At 45.5% G+C, this 20,336-nt stretch overlaps 1 protein-coding gene across 1 annotated transcript in view; it reads left to right on the top strand.

Moving 5' to 3' along the window:
- LOC124011226 (fibroblast growth factor receptor-like 1) overlaps positions 1-18,387 on the top strand; it is a 58,979-nt gene extending 40,592 nt beyond the window's left edge. Inside the window, exons 4-7 of the mRNA XM_046324370.1 lie at positions 15,446-15,538; positions 15,631-15,909; positions 16,076-16,429; positions 16,563-18,387. Of these exons, the coding sequence (XP_046180326.1) occupies positions 15,446-15,538; positions 15,631-15,909; positions 16,076-16,429; positions 16,563-16,966 (1,130 nt within the window). The 3' untranslated portion in view covers positions 16,967-18,387. The remainder of the gene's footprint in view (positions 1-15,445; positions 15,539-15,630; positions 15,910-16,075; positions 16,430-16,562) is intronic.
- Positions 18,388-20,336: the final 1,949 nt, after the last annotated feature.

Consider the following 20,336-nt stretch of genomic DNA (forward strand, 5'->3'; position numbering starts at 1 on the left):
TGGTGATTGCGTAGTCCGTGGATCTGTTGGGGCGATATGCGAATTGTAGTGGGTCTAGGGTGTCAGGTATGGAGGTGATATGGTCCTTAACTAGCCTCTCAAAATGCCCCTCATGATGACAGAAGTAAATGCTATGGGCCGATAGTCGTTCAGTTACCGGCACTTTCTTGGGTTCAGGAACAATGGTGGACATCTTGGAGCAAGTGGGAACAACAGACAGCAATAGGGAGAGCTTGAATATGTCCGTAAACACTCCAGTCAGCTGGTCTGCACATGCTCTGAGGATGTGGCTTGGGACGCTTAAATTACTTACATCGGCCACGGAGAATGAGAGCACACAGTCCTCATGAGCGTCGGGGCCTGCGCCGGCGGCTCGATGTTGTTTTTGTTGAAGTAGGCGAAGAAGGTGTTTAACTCATCCTGGAGCAAGGCGTCGGTGTCCGCAAGGCGCCGGTCTCCGTGATGTGGCTGGCTTTCCCTTTATAATCCGTGATTGTCTGGAGTTCCTGCCACATACGCCTTGTGTCTTAACCGTTGAATTGCGATTTAACTTGGTCCCTGTACTGTCATTTTGCCTCTTCGATGGCCTTACGGAGGTCATAGCTGGTCTGTTTGTACATGTCCATGTTCCCAGTCACCTTGCCATGGTTAAATACGGTGGTTCGCCCTTTCAGATTAGCGTGAATGTTGCCATCTATCCACGTTTTTTGGATTGGATAAATTCTAATTGTCACAGTGGGAACAACATCCTCTGCACTTCCTGATGAACCCAGTCACAGTCAGTGTATACGTCAATGCTATTCTGAGAGGCGACATCATTAACACAGGTTGTAATCTCACACTGCTGGGTGAGTACTGCTGCTTTATGTGCTGCTGCAAAAACAAGGCTTTAAAATTTCTCCCTCTTTTTACCTCCATGGCAGTACAAGTTATTTTGTCAGGGGATGAAACATTTGGAAGGTGTCAGAGTTCAGGAGAGAGAACACCTTGACCCTTGACCTCTGGTGAGCCCACCCCTAATCCCCAGTGTCCCACACACTGTGCTCCAATAGCTCACATTTACATTTACATTTAAGTCATTTAGCAGACGCTCTTATCCAGAGCGACTTACAAATTATTACTGCTGCCCAAGGGCATGGCTGTATATATCCCTGGCTCTAGCCCTGGCTCTAGCTCTAGCCCTACCAATCCCCAGCTGTGTAACTCTGCTATTTTAGGGCCAGGCCGCATGCAGTTAATGCGCAGCACTAGTGCTTCGCTTGGGAATTCAAAAGGAAAGGACTGTAGCTCTCCCTCAACCGATGTACATAAGGGATGGAGTCAGGAATAGTTATTGCCCCTTTTCTGGGTCACATACCATGCCAATACAAGAGGCAAAGGAAGTCTACCAGACCCAGAACTGATACTGGAACAGAAATAGAAGATCATTCATGCATAGATTGATACTAGGCAGGTGAGTCTACTTGGCTTGCATGACCTTGCTGTTCTATATATGCCCGGTGTCAATGTTGACTCTGAACAACCACACAGGGTAGGCGAGAGACAGACATTCTTTCCTTGGAGAGTTCTCTCTGCTTGGGTTCCTTGTCTCTCCAACAACACACCTATAGCAGCACTCACAGCGGCATCCCCGGACACCCACCCCACTGTCTGTCTGTCGTTATGGTGGAGACTGTGAGACCGTGGTCAGACGAGAGGCGGGCGCGGTCTGAAGGTTGGTCGGTGAGTTAGGGCTGAAGGTTTTCTAGAGGGCCTGGTGGAGCAGCTCCAGCCCCAGACCTTTTGTTCTTTGTTTGCCGCTGTGAGGTACATGTGTTGCAGTTTAGCCCACGCCTCCCACACCTAAATGGATAATTGTATCAAAATTTCAATGGCAGGACCAGCTCAGACCACTGCTGCGGCCACAGGGGAGTTACTCAGAAGTGCAGGCACACTTTGGATTGTGCCATGTTAAGGAAAGAGGGGGGTTTGTTGCCACCAGTGTTAATACATGACTCATGTGGTGAAAACTGAACACTCCTCTCCCAGTTTCCTCCTCCTGCCACCAAACTCATAATACTCCTGGAAATAGAGTGCCTCAACAGTTACCACCACAAACTCCTATCTGTTGCCTTGAGGGACAATGATTGACACTTACTTTCCAGACGGCTCACAGTTTCTTGTCTCTAATGGCTCGTGAACTATCGGTGAGGTAAGGTTTGTGAGTCTATAACATGTTGAGAGACGAAAAGCTGTTGACAGTGAGTAGCGTGAGTAGTGTTTACAGTGCTACAGTTGACACTGGAGATGACACATTAACACTTCTGAACAGTGAAATATGCGTGTGAGGGAGAGAGTCGTCCCTTTTGATCACGTTTTCACCGACGTGACAATGATCTAATTCTGATTACTGCTTTTGTGACAGAACCACAGAACTCCATGACCCGACCCACCCAGGCATCCTAGGACATGTTTGTTTTTGTCCTCATTCATTGTAGTCAAATATGTTGCAGCAAGTTCAAAGCACAAGCACATATGGACACATGAATCCATGCTAGTGAGTAGTGGATGAAAGACAGAAAGATGAAAGGATGTTTGATGGAATTGAATCCATTCTGGTCTCAGATGAAATGAAGCTGAACAAGGAGAGAGACAGAGAAAGAGTTGTACGTTGTAAGTATTAGAACAAGCAGTGAGGGAGTCAGTTCTGTCTAGACGTTGATACCTAGGGCAGCAGGAGTTTGGGGTTAAGTCTGTCTTGACATTGATACCTCGGGCAAGAGGAGGTTGGGGTTAAGTCTGTCTAGACATTGATACCTCGGGCAAGAGGAGGTTGGGGTTAAGTCTGTCTAGACATTGATACCTAGGGCAAGAGGAGGTTTGGGTTAAGTCTGTCTAGACATTGATACCTAGGGCAAGAGGAGGTTGGGGTTAAGTCTGTCTAGACATTGATACCTAGGGCAAGAGGAGGTTGGGGTTAAGTCTGTCTAGACATTGATACCTAGGGCAAGAGGAGGTTGGGGTTAAGTCTGTCTAGACTTTGATACCTAGGGCAAGAGGAGGTTGGGGTTAAGTCTGTCTAGACTTTGATACCTAGGACAAGAGGAGGTTGGGGTTAAAGATAGTGGGTGAACTTAAATATGGAAATATGTTAAAGGATATAGTTAGTTGAGGAGAGGTTTTGGCCGGGAGCCAGAAAGGTTCATGGTCAGGGTTAGTGTCAGGGTTAGCAATAAGTAATCTTCTAAACATGAGTACATTGTAATAACAATACAAGTAGGTGATGGAATTTTCATTGTGCTATAATTAATATGCTATCCGTACCAAAGACACCATTACGCTCGTCTATTCTCACGTAATGTTAGTGAGAACAGCTCAGAACAATGTTATCCTAAATAACCCCCCACTCCCCCCAGGCCCTGTGTGCCTAGCTAGGCCCTCCATGACCCAACAGAACCCTGCCAGTCTCCGCTAGGCTGCTGGTAGAAACAGGGGTTTGATCCAACTGAAAGGATGCAAATTAGCCACCTTGACCAGTTCACCACATTATAGTAGCTTTCATCCAGAGGCTCCTTGGAGTGGCCAGCAGGTAGCTGACTGACTAGAGGATTGGGCTGGGCCCTCAGCAGGCAGGATTCACCGTGGCCTGCCCCCCCCCCCCCCCCGCCACACCCTGCCACACCCTGCCTCGCCCCTCACAGCCAAGCACAACAGAGAAGAAAAGAAAATGCTGGATGTAATTTCCTCTGGAGTCACCATGTGCCTGTTGCTGCAAACCGCTTATGGCTCTATAAAAGATACCAGAAGACTTCTAATTAGCATTTCCTCCAGCGCAGCGCTAGCCTCCCCTCTGTCTCTCATGCTGTGTGGAGGGACGCTGACGATAACGCTCTCTAATTTGCCTGACTGCCGTCCTGCCTGCTTGCCTCTCTCTAGCTTTAATTCATGTGAGGTACAACAGACACTCAGTCACTGCTGTAATTAGCCATCGGCAGGCAGTCATACAAAGAAACATGTCAATTTTACATTGTGAAAAACATGGCTCCATGAGATTTCTAATGAGGTCTTGATAATTGATTAACTTGATAGTCACTGTCATGTTTGTCATTTATTATCATGTCTTGTCCCTGTGCTCCCCATTCTGTTCGTTTCCCTCTGCTGGTCTTATTGGGTTCTTTCCCTCTTTCTATCCCTCTCTCTCCCCCTCCCCCTCTCACTCTCTCGCTCTCTCTTCTCTCTATCGTTCCGTTCCTGCTCCCAGCTGTTCCTATTCCCCTAATCATCATTTAGTCTTCCCACACCTGTTCCCGATCCTTTCCCCTGATTAGAGTCCCTATTTATTCCTTTGTGTTCCGTTCCTGTCCCGTCGGTTCCTTGTTTTGTATTCACCATGCTGTGATTGTGTTTCGCCCTGTCCTGTCGTGTTTTTGCCTTCGTCAGATGCTGCGTGTGAGCAGGTGTCTCTGTCTACTACGGCCTGCGCCTACCCTAGCGACCTGCAGTCTGTGGCCGCTTCTCTTGTTATTCCCCTCTACAAACTAGAGGATTTCTGTTATTCCCTGTTTGGACTTGAATAAACTCTGTTTCTGTTAAGTCGCTTTTGGGTCCTCTATCACCTGCATGACAGAAGGAACCGACCAAGGAATGGACCCAGCGACTTCAGACGCTCGTTACACTGCCGTCGAGATCCAAGGAGCCATGCTCGGCAGACACGAGCAGGAATTGTCTGCTGCTCGCCATGCCGTGGAGAACCTGGCCGCTCAGGTTTCCGACTCTCTGGACAGTTCCAGAGTCTACGTCTCGTGCCACCTGTTACTTCCTGGCCTGCCGAGCCTCCAGAACCTAGGGTTAATAACCCACCTTGCTACTCCGGGCAGCCCACTGAGTGCCGCTCCTTTCTCACGCAGTGTGAGATTGTGTTCTCTCTCCAACCCAACACATACTCTAGAGAGAGAGCTCGGGTTGCTTACGTCATTTCACTCCTTACTGGCCGGGCTCGAGAATGGGGCACAGCTATCTGGGAGGCAAGGGCTGATTGCTCTAACAAGTTCCAGAACTTTAAAGAGGAGATGATTCGGGTTTTTGACCGTTCAGTTTTTGGTAGGGAGGCTTCTAGGGCCCTGGCTTCCTTATGCCAAGGTGAACGGTCCATAACGGATTATTCTATTGAGTTTCGCACTCTTGCTGCCTCTAGTGAGTGGAACGAGCCGGCGCTGCTCGCTCGTTTTCTGGAGGACTCCACGCAGTGGTTAAGGATGAGATTCTCTCCCGGGAGGTTCCATCAGATGTGGACTCTTTGATTGCTCTCGCCATCCGCATAGAACGACGGGTAGATCTTCGTCACCGGGCTCGTGGAAGAGAGCTCGCATCAACGGTGTTTCCCTGCTCCGCATCGCAACCATCTCCCTCCTCTGGCTTTGAGACTGAGCCCATGCAGCTGGGAGGGATTCGCATCTCGACTAAGGAGAGGGAACGGAGGATCACCAACCGCCTGTGCCTCTATTGCGGAGTTGCTGGACATTTTGTTAATTCATGTCCAGTAAGAGGCCAGAGCCCATCAGTAAGCGGAGGGCTACTGGTGAGCGCTACTACTCAGGTCCCTTCATCTAGATCTTGTACTACTATGTCGGTCCATCTACGCTGGACCGGTTCGGGTGCTACATGCAGTGCCTTGATTGACTCTGGGGCTGAGGGTTGTTTCATGGACGAAGCATGGGTTCGGAAACATAACATTCCTTTCAGACCGTTAGACAGGCCTACGCCCATGTTTGCCTTAGATGGTAGTCATCTTCCCAGTATCAAATTTGAGACACTACCTTTAACTCTCACAGTATCTGGTAACCACAGTGAGACTATTTCTTTTTTGATTTTCCGTTCACCGTTTACACCTGTTGTTTTGGGTCATCCCTGGCTAGTATGTCATAATCCTTCTATTAATTGGTCTAGTAATTCTATCCTATCCTGGAACGTTTCTTGTCATGTGAAGTGTTTAATGTCTGCCATTCCTCCCGTTTCTTCTGTCCCTACTTCTCAGGAGGAACCTGGCGATTTGACAGGAGTGCCGGAGGAATATCATGATCTGCGCACGGTCTTCAGTCGGTCCCGAGCCAACTCCCTTCCTCCTCACCGGTCGTATGATTGTAGTATTGATCTCCTTCCGGGGACCACTCCTCCTCGAGGTAGACTATACTCTCTGTCGGCTCCCGAACGTAAGGCTCTCGAGGATTATTTGTCTGTGTCTCTTGACGCCGGTACCATAGTGCCTTCTTCTTCTCCGGCCGGGCGGGGTTCTTTTTGTTAAGAAGAAGGACGGTACTCTGCGCCCCTGCGTGGATTATCGAGGGCTGAATGACATAACGGTTAAGAATCGTTATCCGCTTCCCCTTATGTCATCAGCCTTCGAGATTCTGCAGGGAGCCAGGTGCTTTACTAAGTTGGACCTTCGTAACGCTTACCATCTCGTGCGCATCAGAGAGGGGGACGAGTGGAAAACGGCGTTTAACACTCCGTTAGGGCATTTTGAGTACCGGGTTCTGCCGTTCGGTCTCGCCAATGCGCCAGCTGTTTTTCAGGCATTAGTTAATGATGTTCTGAGAGACATGCTGAACATTTTTGTTTTTGTCTATCTTGACGATATCCTGATTTTTTCTCCGTCACTCGAGATTCATGTTCAGCACGTTCGACGTGTTCTACAGCGCCTTTTAGAGAATTGTCTCTACGTAAAGGCTGAGAAGTGCTCTTTTCATGTCTCCTCCGTTACTTTTCTCGGTTCCGTTATTTCCGCTGAAGGCATTCAGATGGATTCCGCTAAGGTCCAAGCTGTCAGTGATTGGCCCGTTCCAAGGTCACGTGTCGAGTTGCAGCGCTTTTTAGGTTTCGCTAATTTCTATCGGCGTTTCATTCGTAATTTCGGTCAAGTTGCTGCCCCTCTCACAGCTCTTACTTCTGTCAAGACGTGTTTTAAGTGGTCCGGTTCCGCCCAGGGAGCTTTTGATCTTCTAAAAGAACGTTTTACGTCCGCTCCTATCCTCGTTACTCCTGACGTCACTAGACAATTCATTGTCGAGGTTGACGCTTCAGAGGTAGGCGTGGGAGCCATTCTATCCCAGCGCTTCCAGTCTGACGATAAGGTTCATCCCTGCGCTTATTTTTCTCATCGCCTGTCGCCATCTGAGCGCAACTATGATGTGGGTAACCGTGAACTGCTCGCCATCCGCTTAGCCCTAGGCGAATGGCGACAGTGGTTGGAGGGGGCGACCGTTCCTTTTGTCGTTTGGACAGACCATAAGAACCTTGAGTACATCCGTTCTGCCAAACGACTTAATGCCCGTCAAGCTCGTTGGGCGTTGTTTTTCGCTCGTTTCGAGTTTGTGATTTCTTACCGTCCGGGTAGCAAGAACACCAAGCCTGATGCCTTATCCCGTCTGTTTAGTTCTTCTGTGGCTTCTACTGATCCCGAGGGGATTCTTCCTTATGGGCGTGTTGTCGGGTTAACAGTCTGGGAATTGAAAGACAGGTTAAGCAAGCACTCACGCACACTGCGTCGCCGCGCGCTTGTCCTAGTAACCTCCTTTTCGTTCCTGTTTCCACTCGTCTGGCTGTTCTTCAGTGGGCTCACTCTGCCAAGTTAGCTGGTCATCCCGGTGTTCGAGGCACTCTTGCGTCTATTCGCCAGCGCTTTTGGTGGCCGACTCAGGAGCGTGACACGCGCCGTTTCGTGGCTGCTTGTTCGGACTGCGCGCAGACTAAGTCGGGTAACTCTCCTCCTGCCGGTCGTCTCAGACCGCTCCCCATTCCTTCTCGACCATGGTCTCACATTGCCTTAGACTTCATTACCGGTCTGCCTTTGTCTGCGGGGAAGACTGTGATTCTGACGGTTGTCGATAGGTTCTCTAAGGCGGCACATTTCATTCCCCTCGCTAAACTTCCTTCCGCTAAGGAGACGGCACAAATCATTATTGAGAATGTATTCAGAATTCATGGCCTCCCGTTAGACGCCGTTTCAGACAGAGGCCCGCAATTCACGTCACAGTTTTGGAGGGAGTTCTGTCGTTTGATTGGTGCGTCCGTCAGTCTCTCTTCCGGGTTTCATCCCCAGTCTAACGGTCAAGCAGAGAGGGCCAATCAGACGATTGGTCGCATACTACGCAGCCTTTCTTTCAGAAACCCTGCGTCTTGGGCAGAACAGCTCCCTGGGCAGAATACGCTCACAATTCGCTTCCTTCGTCTGCTACCGGGTTATCTCCGTTTCAGAGTAGTCTGGGTTACCAGCCTCCTCTGTTCTCATCCCAGCTTGCCGAGTCCAGCGTTCCCTCCGCTCAAGCGTTTGTCCAACGTTGTGAGCGCACCTGGAGGAGGGTGAGGTCTGCACTTTGCCGTTACAGGGCACAGACGGTGAGAGCCGCCAATAAACGCAGGATTAAGAGTCCAAGGTATTGTTGCGGCCAGAGAGTGTGGCTTTCCACTCGCAACCTTCCTCTTACGACAGCTTCTCGTAAGTTGACTCCGCGGTTCATTGGTCCGTTCGTCGCGTCCATCCTGTCTTCCATGTCTCCTGTGTTAAGCCCTTTCTTCGCACCCCCGTTCGTCTTCCCTCCCCCTCCCGTCCTTGTCGAGAGCGCACCTATTTACAAGGTACATAAGATCATGGACATGCGTTCTCGGGGACGGGGTCACCAATACTTAGTGGATTGGGAGGGTTACGGTCCTGAGGAGAGGAGTTGGGTTCCGTCTCGGGACGTGCTGGACCGTTCACTCATCGATGATTTCCTCCGTTGCCGCCAGGATTCCTCCTCGAGTGCGCCAGGAGGCGCTCGGTGAGTGGGGGGGTACTGTCATGTTTGTCATTTATTATCATGTCTTGTCCCTGTGCTCCCCATTCTGTTCGTTTCCCTCTGCTGGTCTTATTGGGTTCTTTCCCTCTTTCTATCCCTCTCTCTCCCCCTCCCCCTCTCACTCTCTCGCTCTCTCTTCTCTCTATCGTTCCGTTCCTGCTCCCAGCTGTTCCTATTCCCCTAATCATCATTTAGTCTTCCCACACCTGTTCCCGATCCTTTCCCCTGATTAGAGTCCCTATTTATTCCTTTGTGTTCCGTTCCTGTCCCGTCGGTTCCTTGTTTTGTATTCACCATGCTGTGATTGTGTTTCGCCCTGTCCTGTCGTGTTTTTTGCCTTCATCAGATGCTGCGTGTGAGCAGGTGTCTCTGTCTACTACGGCCTGCGCCTACCCGAAGCGACCTGCAGTCTGTGGCCGCTTCTCTTGTTATTCCCCTCTACAAACTAGAGGATTTCTGTTATTCCCTGTTTGGACTTGAATAAACTCTGTTTCTGTTAAGTCGCTTTTGGGTCCTCTATCACCTGCATGACAGTCACACAAAAAGCTTTAGTCTATTTTTAAAATGAACCTCAAATCCTCTGAACTTACGATCTTCTTCTGACGTTCTTGACATGTCGAGTTCTATGATTATCTTCTAGTCTGTGAATGTCTTTGCTCAAGTAGAACTCATATGTCATGCAGGTCCATATCACTGCTCAAGTCTAATGACCTGTAAGAGGAAGGTAAAATAGCTCTGCTTCATCCTCTTCATGAACAGTATTGTTTTGGTAATAGTGGACCATCATGGAATGGAATACCACATAACTCTATTCTATGTTTTCTAACATAAAAAGAACAACTCATCTTTCCATTATTTTGATGTTTTATTAAAGACTGTTATTTTGGCTTTTTGCTCCATTGCAGACACAGTGGCACGTGTTTGAACACAGGTACCCGGTATGAATGGAGAATGAGGCTTTTTGAGGGGGAGGCCCAAAAAGTTCTCCCAGTAGGAAAAAATAATATGGGACCTTATAAACACGGCCTAAACATTAAGAGTGTTTGTAAGGAAACCTGCAGAGTTCGAGCTCCCCCAGACTAACCGTCTCCACCCTTACCGCCGCCCTCTACCTTCCCCCTGCCCGTCTGTGTGCTCTGTGGGACTGGAGCAGAGGAAAAGTGGCCCCCTGTCCCCCAGCCTCTCGCTACAGCAGTCCAGCACCACTTTCCTCTCCACTACACACAGGAGCCAGAGCTGGAGCTGTCTGCTCAGCCGTGCTTTGCCTCCGTCATCGTGTCAGGCCATGCTACTGACGGCTGCCTGCCTGACGTACTTTCTTCAACGGGACAATCTTTTTCCACCACTCACTAAAAACTCCACCTGGTCACAGATGACATCAAATGTATTGAATGTATAAACATAGTATTAGAATAAAATAAATCCAATCCTTAGGAAAAAGTCCAATGATCTAATAGCGCTGCATCAGGGAAAACCTGTTCTCTCCCTCCACACCTGTTTAGGGATAACATCCCCAAACATTAGCGTAGAGTGAAGGAATGAGCCCTGGCTGAAACCTCTTTAGACAAGATAATGCCCCCCTAATTCCACCTCAGTGCTGCTGAATAGCCCCCTCTCCCGTGCCAATGGAACCATTACTATACCCAGGCTTACTCTCCCAGAGCCCTGGGCCAATAGTAACAATGGGGGCTGGGCTAGAAAAAACACTTGGTGCTGGCTTTGGGCTCTCTGGACTCTCCTGTGCCTCACTACACTGTGTTGAGAAGCAAGGTGTGGCATTTGCGCTGTAGTAAGACCCTCTGGACCAGAACAGTGGGATGAAATCAGGACAAAGGACAGCACACACACACACACACACAGGAACGCCCACGACACACACACACCTGACCTGACCCTAACACATCTGGTGACTTGAGGTTCCATCAGACAACAGGGATGTTGATGCTATGTAGAGAAGACAGTGGACAATCAGCTTAGTCTCTACTCCTGTGGTGTTCAGTGCTACTAGGAAACTTTTACATCTCAAATCAAATTTTATTAGTCACATGCGTGGTGTAGACCTTACAGCAAAATGCTTACTTACGAGCCCCTAACCAACGATGCGTTGAATTTAAAAAAAATACAAATAAGAATAACAAATAAAGTAACAAGTAATTAAAGAGCAGCAGTAAAATAACAATAGCGAGACTATATACAGGGGGGTACCGGTACAGAGTCAATGTGCAGGGGCACTGGTTAGTTGAGGTAATATGTACACGTGGGTAGAGTTATTAATGTGACTATGTATAGATGAGGATAACAGAAAGTAGCAATGCTGTAAAAGAGGGGGGGGGCAATGCAAATAGTCTGGGTGGCCATTTGATGAGGTGTTCAGGAATCAATCTCACTATTGGTCATTTACAGATAAATACTCAATGTTCTTATTTAAAATGTAAATAGATCCGGTGTGTTATTTTACACAGACTCTGTTGTCACAATAAGGAGTTGTTACAATTCATCTGTGAATGTTTTAACAACGTGTGAATCATTATTTCCTGCGTACCACACACAGTTGTTGACACAAAGTTAATCAAAACACAGTTGGATTGTGTGTGTGTGTGTGTGTGTGTGTGTGTGTGTGTGTGTGTGTGTGTGTGTGTGTGTGTGTGTGTGTGTGTGTGTGTGTGTGTGTGTGTGTGTGTGTGTGTGTGTGTGTGTGTGTGTGTGTGTGTGTGTGTGTGTTTACAGTATATACAGTGCATTCGGAAAGTGGTCAGACCTCTTGACTTTTTCCACATTTTGTTACTTTACAGCCTTATTCTAAAATGTATTGAATAATTATTTTCCTCAATCTACACACAATACCCCATGACAAAGAGAACTGATTTTTAGAAGTGTTTGAAAAACAGAAATACCTTATTTACATAAGTATTCAGACCCTTTGCTATGAAACTCGAAATTGAGATCATGTGCATCCTGTTTCCATTGATCATCCTTGAGATGTTTCTACAACTTGATTGGAGTCCACTTGTGGTAAATTCAATTGATTGGACATGATTTGGAAAGGCACACACTTCTCTATATAAGGTCCCACAGTTGACAGTGCATGTCAGAGCAAAACCAAGCCATGAGGTTAAAGGAATTGACCATAGAGCTCAGAGACAGGATTGTGTCGAGGTACAGATCTAGGGAAGGGTACCAAAACATTTCTGCAGTATTGAAGGTCTCCAAGAAAATAGTGGCCTCTATCATTTTTAAATGGAAGAAGTTTGGAACCACCAATACTTCCTAGAGCTGGCTGCCCGGCCAAACTGAGCAATTGGGGGAGAAGAGCCTTGGTCAGGGAGGTGACCAAGAACCCGATGGTCACTCTGACAGAGCTTCAGAGTACTTCTGTGGAGATGGGAGAACCTTCCAGAAGGACAACCATCTCTGCAGCACTCCACCAATCAGGTCTTTATGGTAGAGTGGCCAGATGTAAGCCACTCCTCAGTAGAAGGCACATGACGGCCCGCTTGGAGTTTGACAAAAGGCACCTAAAGACTCTCAGACTATGAGAAACAAGATTATCTGGTCTGATTGAACTCTTTGGCCTGAATGCCAAGCGTCACATCTGGAGGAAACCAGGCACTGCTCATCACCTGGCCAATATCATCCCTACGGTGAAGCATGGTGGTGGCAGCATCATGAAGTGGGAATGGTTTTCAGCAGCAGGGACTGGGAGACTAGTCAGGATCAAGGGAAAGATGAATGGAGCGAAGTACAGAGCGATCCTTGATGAAAACCTGCTACAGAGCGCTCAGGACCTCAGACTGGGGCGAAGGTTCACCTTCAATAGCACAATGACACTAAGCACACAGCCAAGGCAACGCAGGAGTGGCTTCGGGACAAGTCTCTGAATGTCCTTGAGTGGCCCAGCCAGAGCCCGAATATCTCTGAAGAGACCTGAAAATAGCTGTGCAGCGACGCTCCCCATCCAACCTGAGAGAGGTTGAGAGGATCTGCAGAGAAGAATGGAAGAAACTCTCTAAATACACAGGCCTGCCAAGCTTGTAGAATCATACCCAAGAATACTCGGGACTGTAATTGCTGCCAAAGGTGCTTCAACAAAGTACCAGTTAAAGAGTCTGAATACTTAGGTAATTTTAACATTTAAAAAAGTATATATTAATACATATGCAAAAAAATCTAAACTTGTTTTTGCTTTGTCATTGTAGGTTATTGTGTATAGATAGATGACGAAAAAAATGATTTAATACATTTTAGAATAAGGTTGTAACGAAACAAAATGTGGAAAAAGTCAAGGGCTCTGAATACTTTCCGAAAGCACTGTATGTGTGTGTGTTAGCCCAGTCTGTAATGGACTTTGGGTTAGAATAGGTTCACTGTGTATTCCTGTGGGTCGTGCCAGAGGGTCGGCCCAAACAAAGCAGCGCTCTCTCTCAGCCTTGTCCGTTTGAACTGCCTGCCTGCGCAGTTTAGGTTAAAGGCAGTTAATTGGTTTCCTGCTCAGGGTTACGTCAACACGCTGTCTTGTTTTAAACATTGCGGAAACTTGAGAGAAGCAACAATATGGCACTGTTTGCTCACCCCTGCCTCACATAGCCAGTTAGAATAATACCAGAGTTTTACCTGCTTATCATTCCTATAGATCTGTAGAACTTCCTACGCTCTGAAAGCCAAACACACGGTCATTTAGACACCTCACACTCCACTGATCTCCAAGCAGAATTATTCATCCTGTTTCACACAGAGCGGTCCTGAACACTGGTCACTTTAATTATTACATACTGTTTTATCCACTTCAATATGTATGTACTGTATTCTAGTCATGGCTCATCCTATATAACTACTGCTGTACACACCTTTTCTATTCATATACTGTCTATACACACCATCCTATATAACTACTGCTGTACACACCTTTTCTATTCATATACTGTCTATACACACCATCCTATATAACTACTGCTGTACACACCTTTTCTATTCATATACTGTCTATACACACCATCCTATATAACTACTGCTGTACACACCTTTTCTATTCATATACTGTCTATACTCACCATCCTATATAACTACTGCTGTACAAACCTTTTCTATTCGTATACTGTCCATACACACCATCCTAATATATACAGTGGGGAGAACAAGTAATAATATAATAATAATATATGCCATTTAGCGGACGCTTTTATCCAAAGCGACTTACAGTCATGTGTGCATACATTCTACGTATGGGTGGTCCCGGGAATCGAACCCACTACCCTGGCGTTACAAGCGCCATGCTCTACCAACTGAGCTACAGAAGGACCAAGTATTTGATACACTGCCGATTTTGCAGGTTTTCCTACTTACAAAGCATGTAGAGGTCTGTAATTTTTATCATATGTACACTTCGACTGTGAGAGACGGAATCTAAAACAAACATCCAAAAAATCACATTGTATAATTTTTAAGTAATTAATTTGCATTTTATTGCATGACATAAGTATTTGATCACCTACCAACTAATAAGAATTCCGGATCTCACAGACCTGTTAGTTTTTCTTTAAGAAGCCCTCCTGTTCTCCACTCATTACCTGTATTAACTGCACCTGTTTGAACTCGTTACCTGTATAAAAGACACCTGTCCACACACTTAATCAAACAGACTCCAACCTCTCCACAATGGCCAAGACCAGAGAGCTGTGTAAGGACATCAGGGATCAAATTGTAGACCTGCACAAGGCTGGGATGGGCTACAGGACAATAGGCATATTGTGTGTGTGTGTGTGTGTGTGTGTGTGTGTGTGTGTGTGTGTGTGTGTGTGTGTGTGTGTGTGTGTGTGTGTGTGTGTGTGTGTGTGTGTGTGTGTGTGTGTGTGTGTAATATATATATATATATAGCTGTACACACCTTTTCTATTCATATACTGTCTTTACACACACACACACAAACACATGCATATTCCATTCTCTGACATTGCTCATTCTGATATTTCTTAATTTAGATTTTTCTGAATTGTGTGTATTTTTTGTTTTTATTGTTAGATATTACTGCACTGTTGGAGCTAGAAACACAAGCATTTCACTGCACCTGTGATAACATGTCCAAATCTGTGTACACGACCACAAAACTTTGATTTGATCCGGTTGGAGCTCCAAAGCAAATAAATCAGAGATCCTCCAGCAGTTTGTACTCATCCTTAGACCCCATGTGATTTATGCGACTCCATTTGCAGACATTAGTACTTGGATCCTAGATGAAATCGCTCACCTCACTGAAACAATAACTGACCACTAGATTTATGTGGCCATATCTGAAGGATACTTTGTGGTAATGGCAGGGGGTAGGATAACTCTTGTCTTTGACCCATTGGTTTTATATTGGCTTCGTTTCCTCTGTAGAGTGACAAGTAGATCATTTTTCAGCAATATTTTTAAAAATTAAGACTACATAAACACCCAACTTTGATGTTTTTTTAGATACTAGAGTAATGTGTTTTGTCTTCCACAGTCCTATGATCAGATTTATTCAGAATGGGAATTAATAGTCCTATGAATGTTATAAGCCCTTTCTTTTGCTATGAAATGATCTTCATACTCCATACATGGGTGTAAGTCACAGAGGCTAACCCTCAGTCAATGACTGACTGACTGTTTTTCAGATGACACAGCAGCGAGCCAGACAGACGCTCCACCTGCCATAGTGGAATCCAATGCTGAGCTCACCCAGCTTGACCCTACAGGAGAGCCCTGGGGTGAGTAGCCGACTGCCTCCCTTCACTACATTACAGCCCTGCAGAATGTTATTGAAGTCTGTGTTAACCTTCATAATGTGTCTTCTCTGCAGTGAAGCCTCGGTTTAGTCAGCCCACTAAGATGCGCAGGCGGGTGCTGTACAAGCCGGTGGGCAGCTCAGTGAGGTTCAAGTGCCAGGCCAGCGGCACCCCTCCCCCCATCATCACCTGGTGGAAGGACCAGACCCCTCTGCCACCCCCGCGCCAGGGCAAGCGCCCCCAGTGGACCCTCACCCTAAAGAACCTGCAGCCCCAGGACAGTGCCAAGTACACCTGCCATGTCTCCAACCCAGCCGGGCACATCAACGCCACCTACAAGCTGGATGTCATCGGTAAGGACGGGTCACTGCACTGGCCAACACCACCACCGCAAATAATTTTACAGCACACTCCAGTTGTATTTATACCCCAGGCCTCTCTTACGTTGCCAGGGTAATTGTGCTGAGTGTGTTTGCATTATGATTCACATGCTTATGAATCCTGTCCATCTCCCTACAGAGCGCTCTCATTGCAAGCCTGTTCTGACCGGCACCCACCCGGTCAACACCACTGTGGAGTATGGTGGCACCGCCTCCTTCCAGTGTAAGGTCCACAGTGACGTGAAGCCTGTGGTCCAGTGGCTGAAGAGGGTTGACGCAGGCACAGAGGACCGCTATAACTCCACCTTGGAAGTCGGAGGGCAGCATTTTGTGGTTCTGCCCACGGGGGACGTGTGGTCCCGGCCTGACGGCTCCTACCTCAACAAGCTGGCTATCATCAAGGCCCGTGATGGGGATGCTGGGATGTACATTTGCCTGGGAGCGAACACAATGGGTTACAGCTTCCGCAGTGCTTACCTCACTGTGCTGCCAGGTGAGTACAGCCATTCACTAACTGTAGAATGGGACTTTACTGGGATGGAATGGCAGTGGGTTATTCTTGTTATATCTTGTCAGAAAGCTTAGATCTGTAGAGCTCACTGATCTCTCCACTGTTGTGTGTCCAGACCCTCAGGTGGAGAACACAGTGACTCCTCCACACCTGAGCTCCGGCCTGCCCTGGCCTCTGATTATCGGCATCCCTGCAGCAGCCCTCCTCATCGTAGGCACCATTGTACTCTGGCTGTGCCACAGCCGCCGACGCCACAACACCTTGCCACCCCGCCCCATGACCATGGTCCACCGAGACCAACACATCTCGGACAAAGAGCCCAGCACCAACACCCCCTGTAATGCCCTGAATAGCCCTGACTACCCCAGCCATAGACTGGTGGGCCTGGGAGCCCCAGTCCTTAGTGGGCCCCCTAAGATTTACTCCAACGTTTACACAGACATGCACTCGCACACACACTCCCACGCCCATATGGATGGTAAGGTCCATCAACACCAGCATTTCCACTACCAGTGCTAACCAGCCCCCTCTCATCCCAGCCCCCTCTCATCCCACCCCACACCTACGGCCTTGTCTCCTAGCCACTGCTGCTATTCCCACCCAACAATGGACTATGAGCAAGGTAGATGGAAACTAGGAAAGGCTTGTAGTTCATATGAACTACACCTCCCATGATAAGCAGTGCTAAAACCCTTACCTGGGATAGACATATTACTAAGCTGCCTGCTTTGTAGGAATAGCGCTTCATTGAGAAGTCTCAGGGCAAGAAATACCCTCTCACATGTGTGCTAGAGTCATTTCTTTATTATGTGTTTTTATACTAGACAACCAAGAGCAAACTCTAATTGTACTTTAAAGGATGAAAATTACTTACAACAAATATTTAGATGTCTTTGGATGCATGTTGCCCTGGATAAATCATTAATTAGTTCATATGAGATATTACCAGGTTTAGGTTCAATTTAGATCAACTGAAATTTGATTAAAGGTGTTCCAATTTACACAAATGAACATTTCTAATAGAATTAACCCCAACTCTGGAATGTACAATTGTATTTTTTTTAAACATTCATCTAAACATGTACCGGTATCCAAACTCCCAAAGCATTAAGTAATATAAGGAACTTTTACGTTTGTGTAAATTGGAAAATGTAACTGTGACAATTTAAAATCTAGACAAAATGTTTACAAATGTGAAAGCTTTTCTATTCTCATTATAGCAACACAAACTATGCTGTTCTCGGTTCTGATTAGGTGGTATTATTTTTGTTTCATGTAGGGAAGTACAATTCATCAGGGAAATTAGATGGATTTGGTGATGAGGGCTTTTTTATTTTTGTATTCAGATATTGTATATGTATCCAACTAAAAAAAGCAGTATTATTAGTTGTATTATTCACCCTATATGTGTAAGATGCCAAATGATTTTACAGCGCTATAGATGTGTATTTGACTTACATTTCTTGTGAGGTATATTTTTATATAAGGTACATGAGGATGAGTATTGTACCTGTGTCTATTGGTTTTTAAAACTCACCAAAAAGCTATTTAGTTGTTTTTACTTTATTCTTCTATTTTTCTTTTGGTAACAACCATTATTCCAGATTGGATTGACCTATGGGTCATTTAGTGAAAAATGACAAGTGTTGATTGTATTGTTAAGTTGAATTACAACTTTATGCTGACCTAGTTGTCTCATATTTGATTAAGAATCTGACCATATGATGTATACTGTATATAAGATAACGATTACAAAGAAAATGTAACAGTCATTCCCCCTCATGTCATAGGTCTAGTCCTCAAGTGGTTTAGAATTGCCATGTTAATCTTATGCAATTCCTCTGTGAAACATTGCATGCTGCAACTCACCTCTGGTGCTCATGTACATTTAGTACTGTACAATAATATTTTTGTAATAAAATTTTGTTTTTTTAATACTGTTTTCTGTTTCGTGTAATGTTTGCGAAATGCATTTCAATTAAAACATTTTATTTTTTTACTTGTGAAATGTTTGTCTCTCTCAGAAAACAAAATGCTTACAAAACATTATCTTAAGAGGATTAACAGAGTAACAAATTGCATCAAAATATCTATTTACCATGAAAACGTCAGGGAGTTCAGCTGTTTCTTACCATGTAAAATACTCAAGTTGTGTTGAGAATGTTTTTTATGCCATCTAGTGGCATTTTAGCGACAGCTTCATTCTTAGAAAAGACGTGTTGTTGAACAACAATTTATGTGTAATGATTTCTTAACAACATGTTGTGTCAGTTCCTGAATGAATTTGTTAAACGCTGAAAACGTCCGTTTTTCTGTATCTCAGGTCCAAAATAGTCTGAGTTGGTCAATCTGGACTGCATATCTGACTGGCTGACATATAATAAATAACTTGTTTGAGATGTTTCAAGAATGATCTTTTGCATGTACAAAAATGTGTTTAATGTAAAAGTTTGGTATATAGAGCACTATATTAATTGAATAAATGGCTACTGTTTTTCTACACGTCTTTCCCATTTACAGAATTGTTAAGTGGAATGTAATGCAATATGTGAAGAATCGGCTGTGTTTACACAGCCCAATTCTGATCTTTGTTTCGCTAATTGGTATTTTGACAAATCAGATGAGCTCTGTAAAATATCTGATGTGATTGGTCAAAAGACCAATTAGTGAAAAATATGACCGTGACAACAAATATTTTTTTTATAGCTAATCCAAGATAGGCCAGAGCCTGTCGTTTTCAATTGGAGCAAATTAATCATAGTGGGCAGAGCCAAGCATGAGCTAGGGAAATTCTATTGTCGCATTTTAGCATTTATTTGCATATTTCCATTAGGGAGCGCCCACTCTGAAGCGCGTGTGTACAATAACTCAATTCGCCCTTGCACTTCTGAACAATGCATTTTTTTAACATTTTGGCAAAGCTAAAGTTTACAGAACGCATTCCATTCTGTTTTGTTACAGATTCTAGTTTTGGAAACAGTAAACTGTATGGAGATTAAATGTTTAATCTTCAGAAAATTTGCAGAATGTCAGCCAAAATCTGTCTCCCTCCATCTTCTCCCACTGCCATCATCTGGGCTTCTTCTCATCACCATATTTGGTAGTGAGTGGACCGGGTAACTGGATGCTTCACGTTTATACATCTGGTGAAATATCTGACTCATTGTTCTGAGATGATAGGGTAGCTGTGAATATTTCTTCTCTTTTTAAAATGTATTTTCTATTTTATCTTTATTTTGACAGTCATGCTGAGACCCAAGGTCTCTGTTTCATAGGATCCCTGTAATTACAAAAATATACATATCAATACATTAGTGTTGCACGGTATACTGAAACTTCAGTACTTTTTTAATAGCAGATCATAAAATACGTTGGGAAACTTTCAGTACTTGTCAAATGTGTGTCACAGAGCAAGTCTATCAGCGCAGCCGATGTAACCCTTATAGCATGAGCACACCGTGCCTGCTCCACATCTTTATGTAATACATGTATCTCTAGCCACTTTAACTATGCCACTTTGTTTACATACTCATCTCATATATATACTCGTATATACTGTACTCGATACCATCTACTGCATCTTGCCTATGCCGCGCTGTACCATCACTCATTCATATATCTTTATGTACATATTCTTTTTCCCCTTACACTTGTGTGTATAAGGCAGTCGTTTTGGAATTGTAAGTTAGATTACTTGTTGGTTATTACTGCATTGTCGGAACTAGAAGCACAAGCATTTCGCTACACTCACATTAACATCTGCTAACCATGTGTATGTGACAAATAAAATTTGATTCAATTAGCCTGCAGTGGGAGTCTGGGCAGCATCATATTAGCTCCCCACTCATACTGCACAGAAGTTAACACACTTGAATAATGCAACATGGTA

Source organism: Oncorhynchus gorbuscha, linkage group LG23, assembly GCF_021184085.1.
Source record: "Oncorhynchus gorbuscha isolate QuinsamMale2020 ecotype Even-year linkage group LG23, OgorEven_v1.0, whole genome shotgun sequence".
In the NCBI taxonomy this organism is placed as follows: Eukaryota; Metazoa; Chordata; class Actinopteri; order Salmoniformes; family Salmonidae; genus Oncorhynchus; species Oncorhynchus gorbuscha.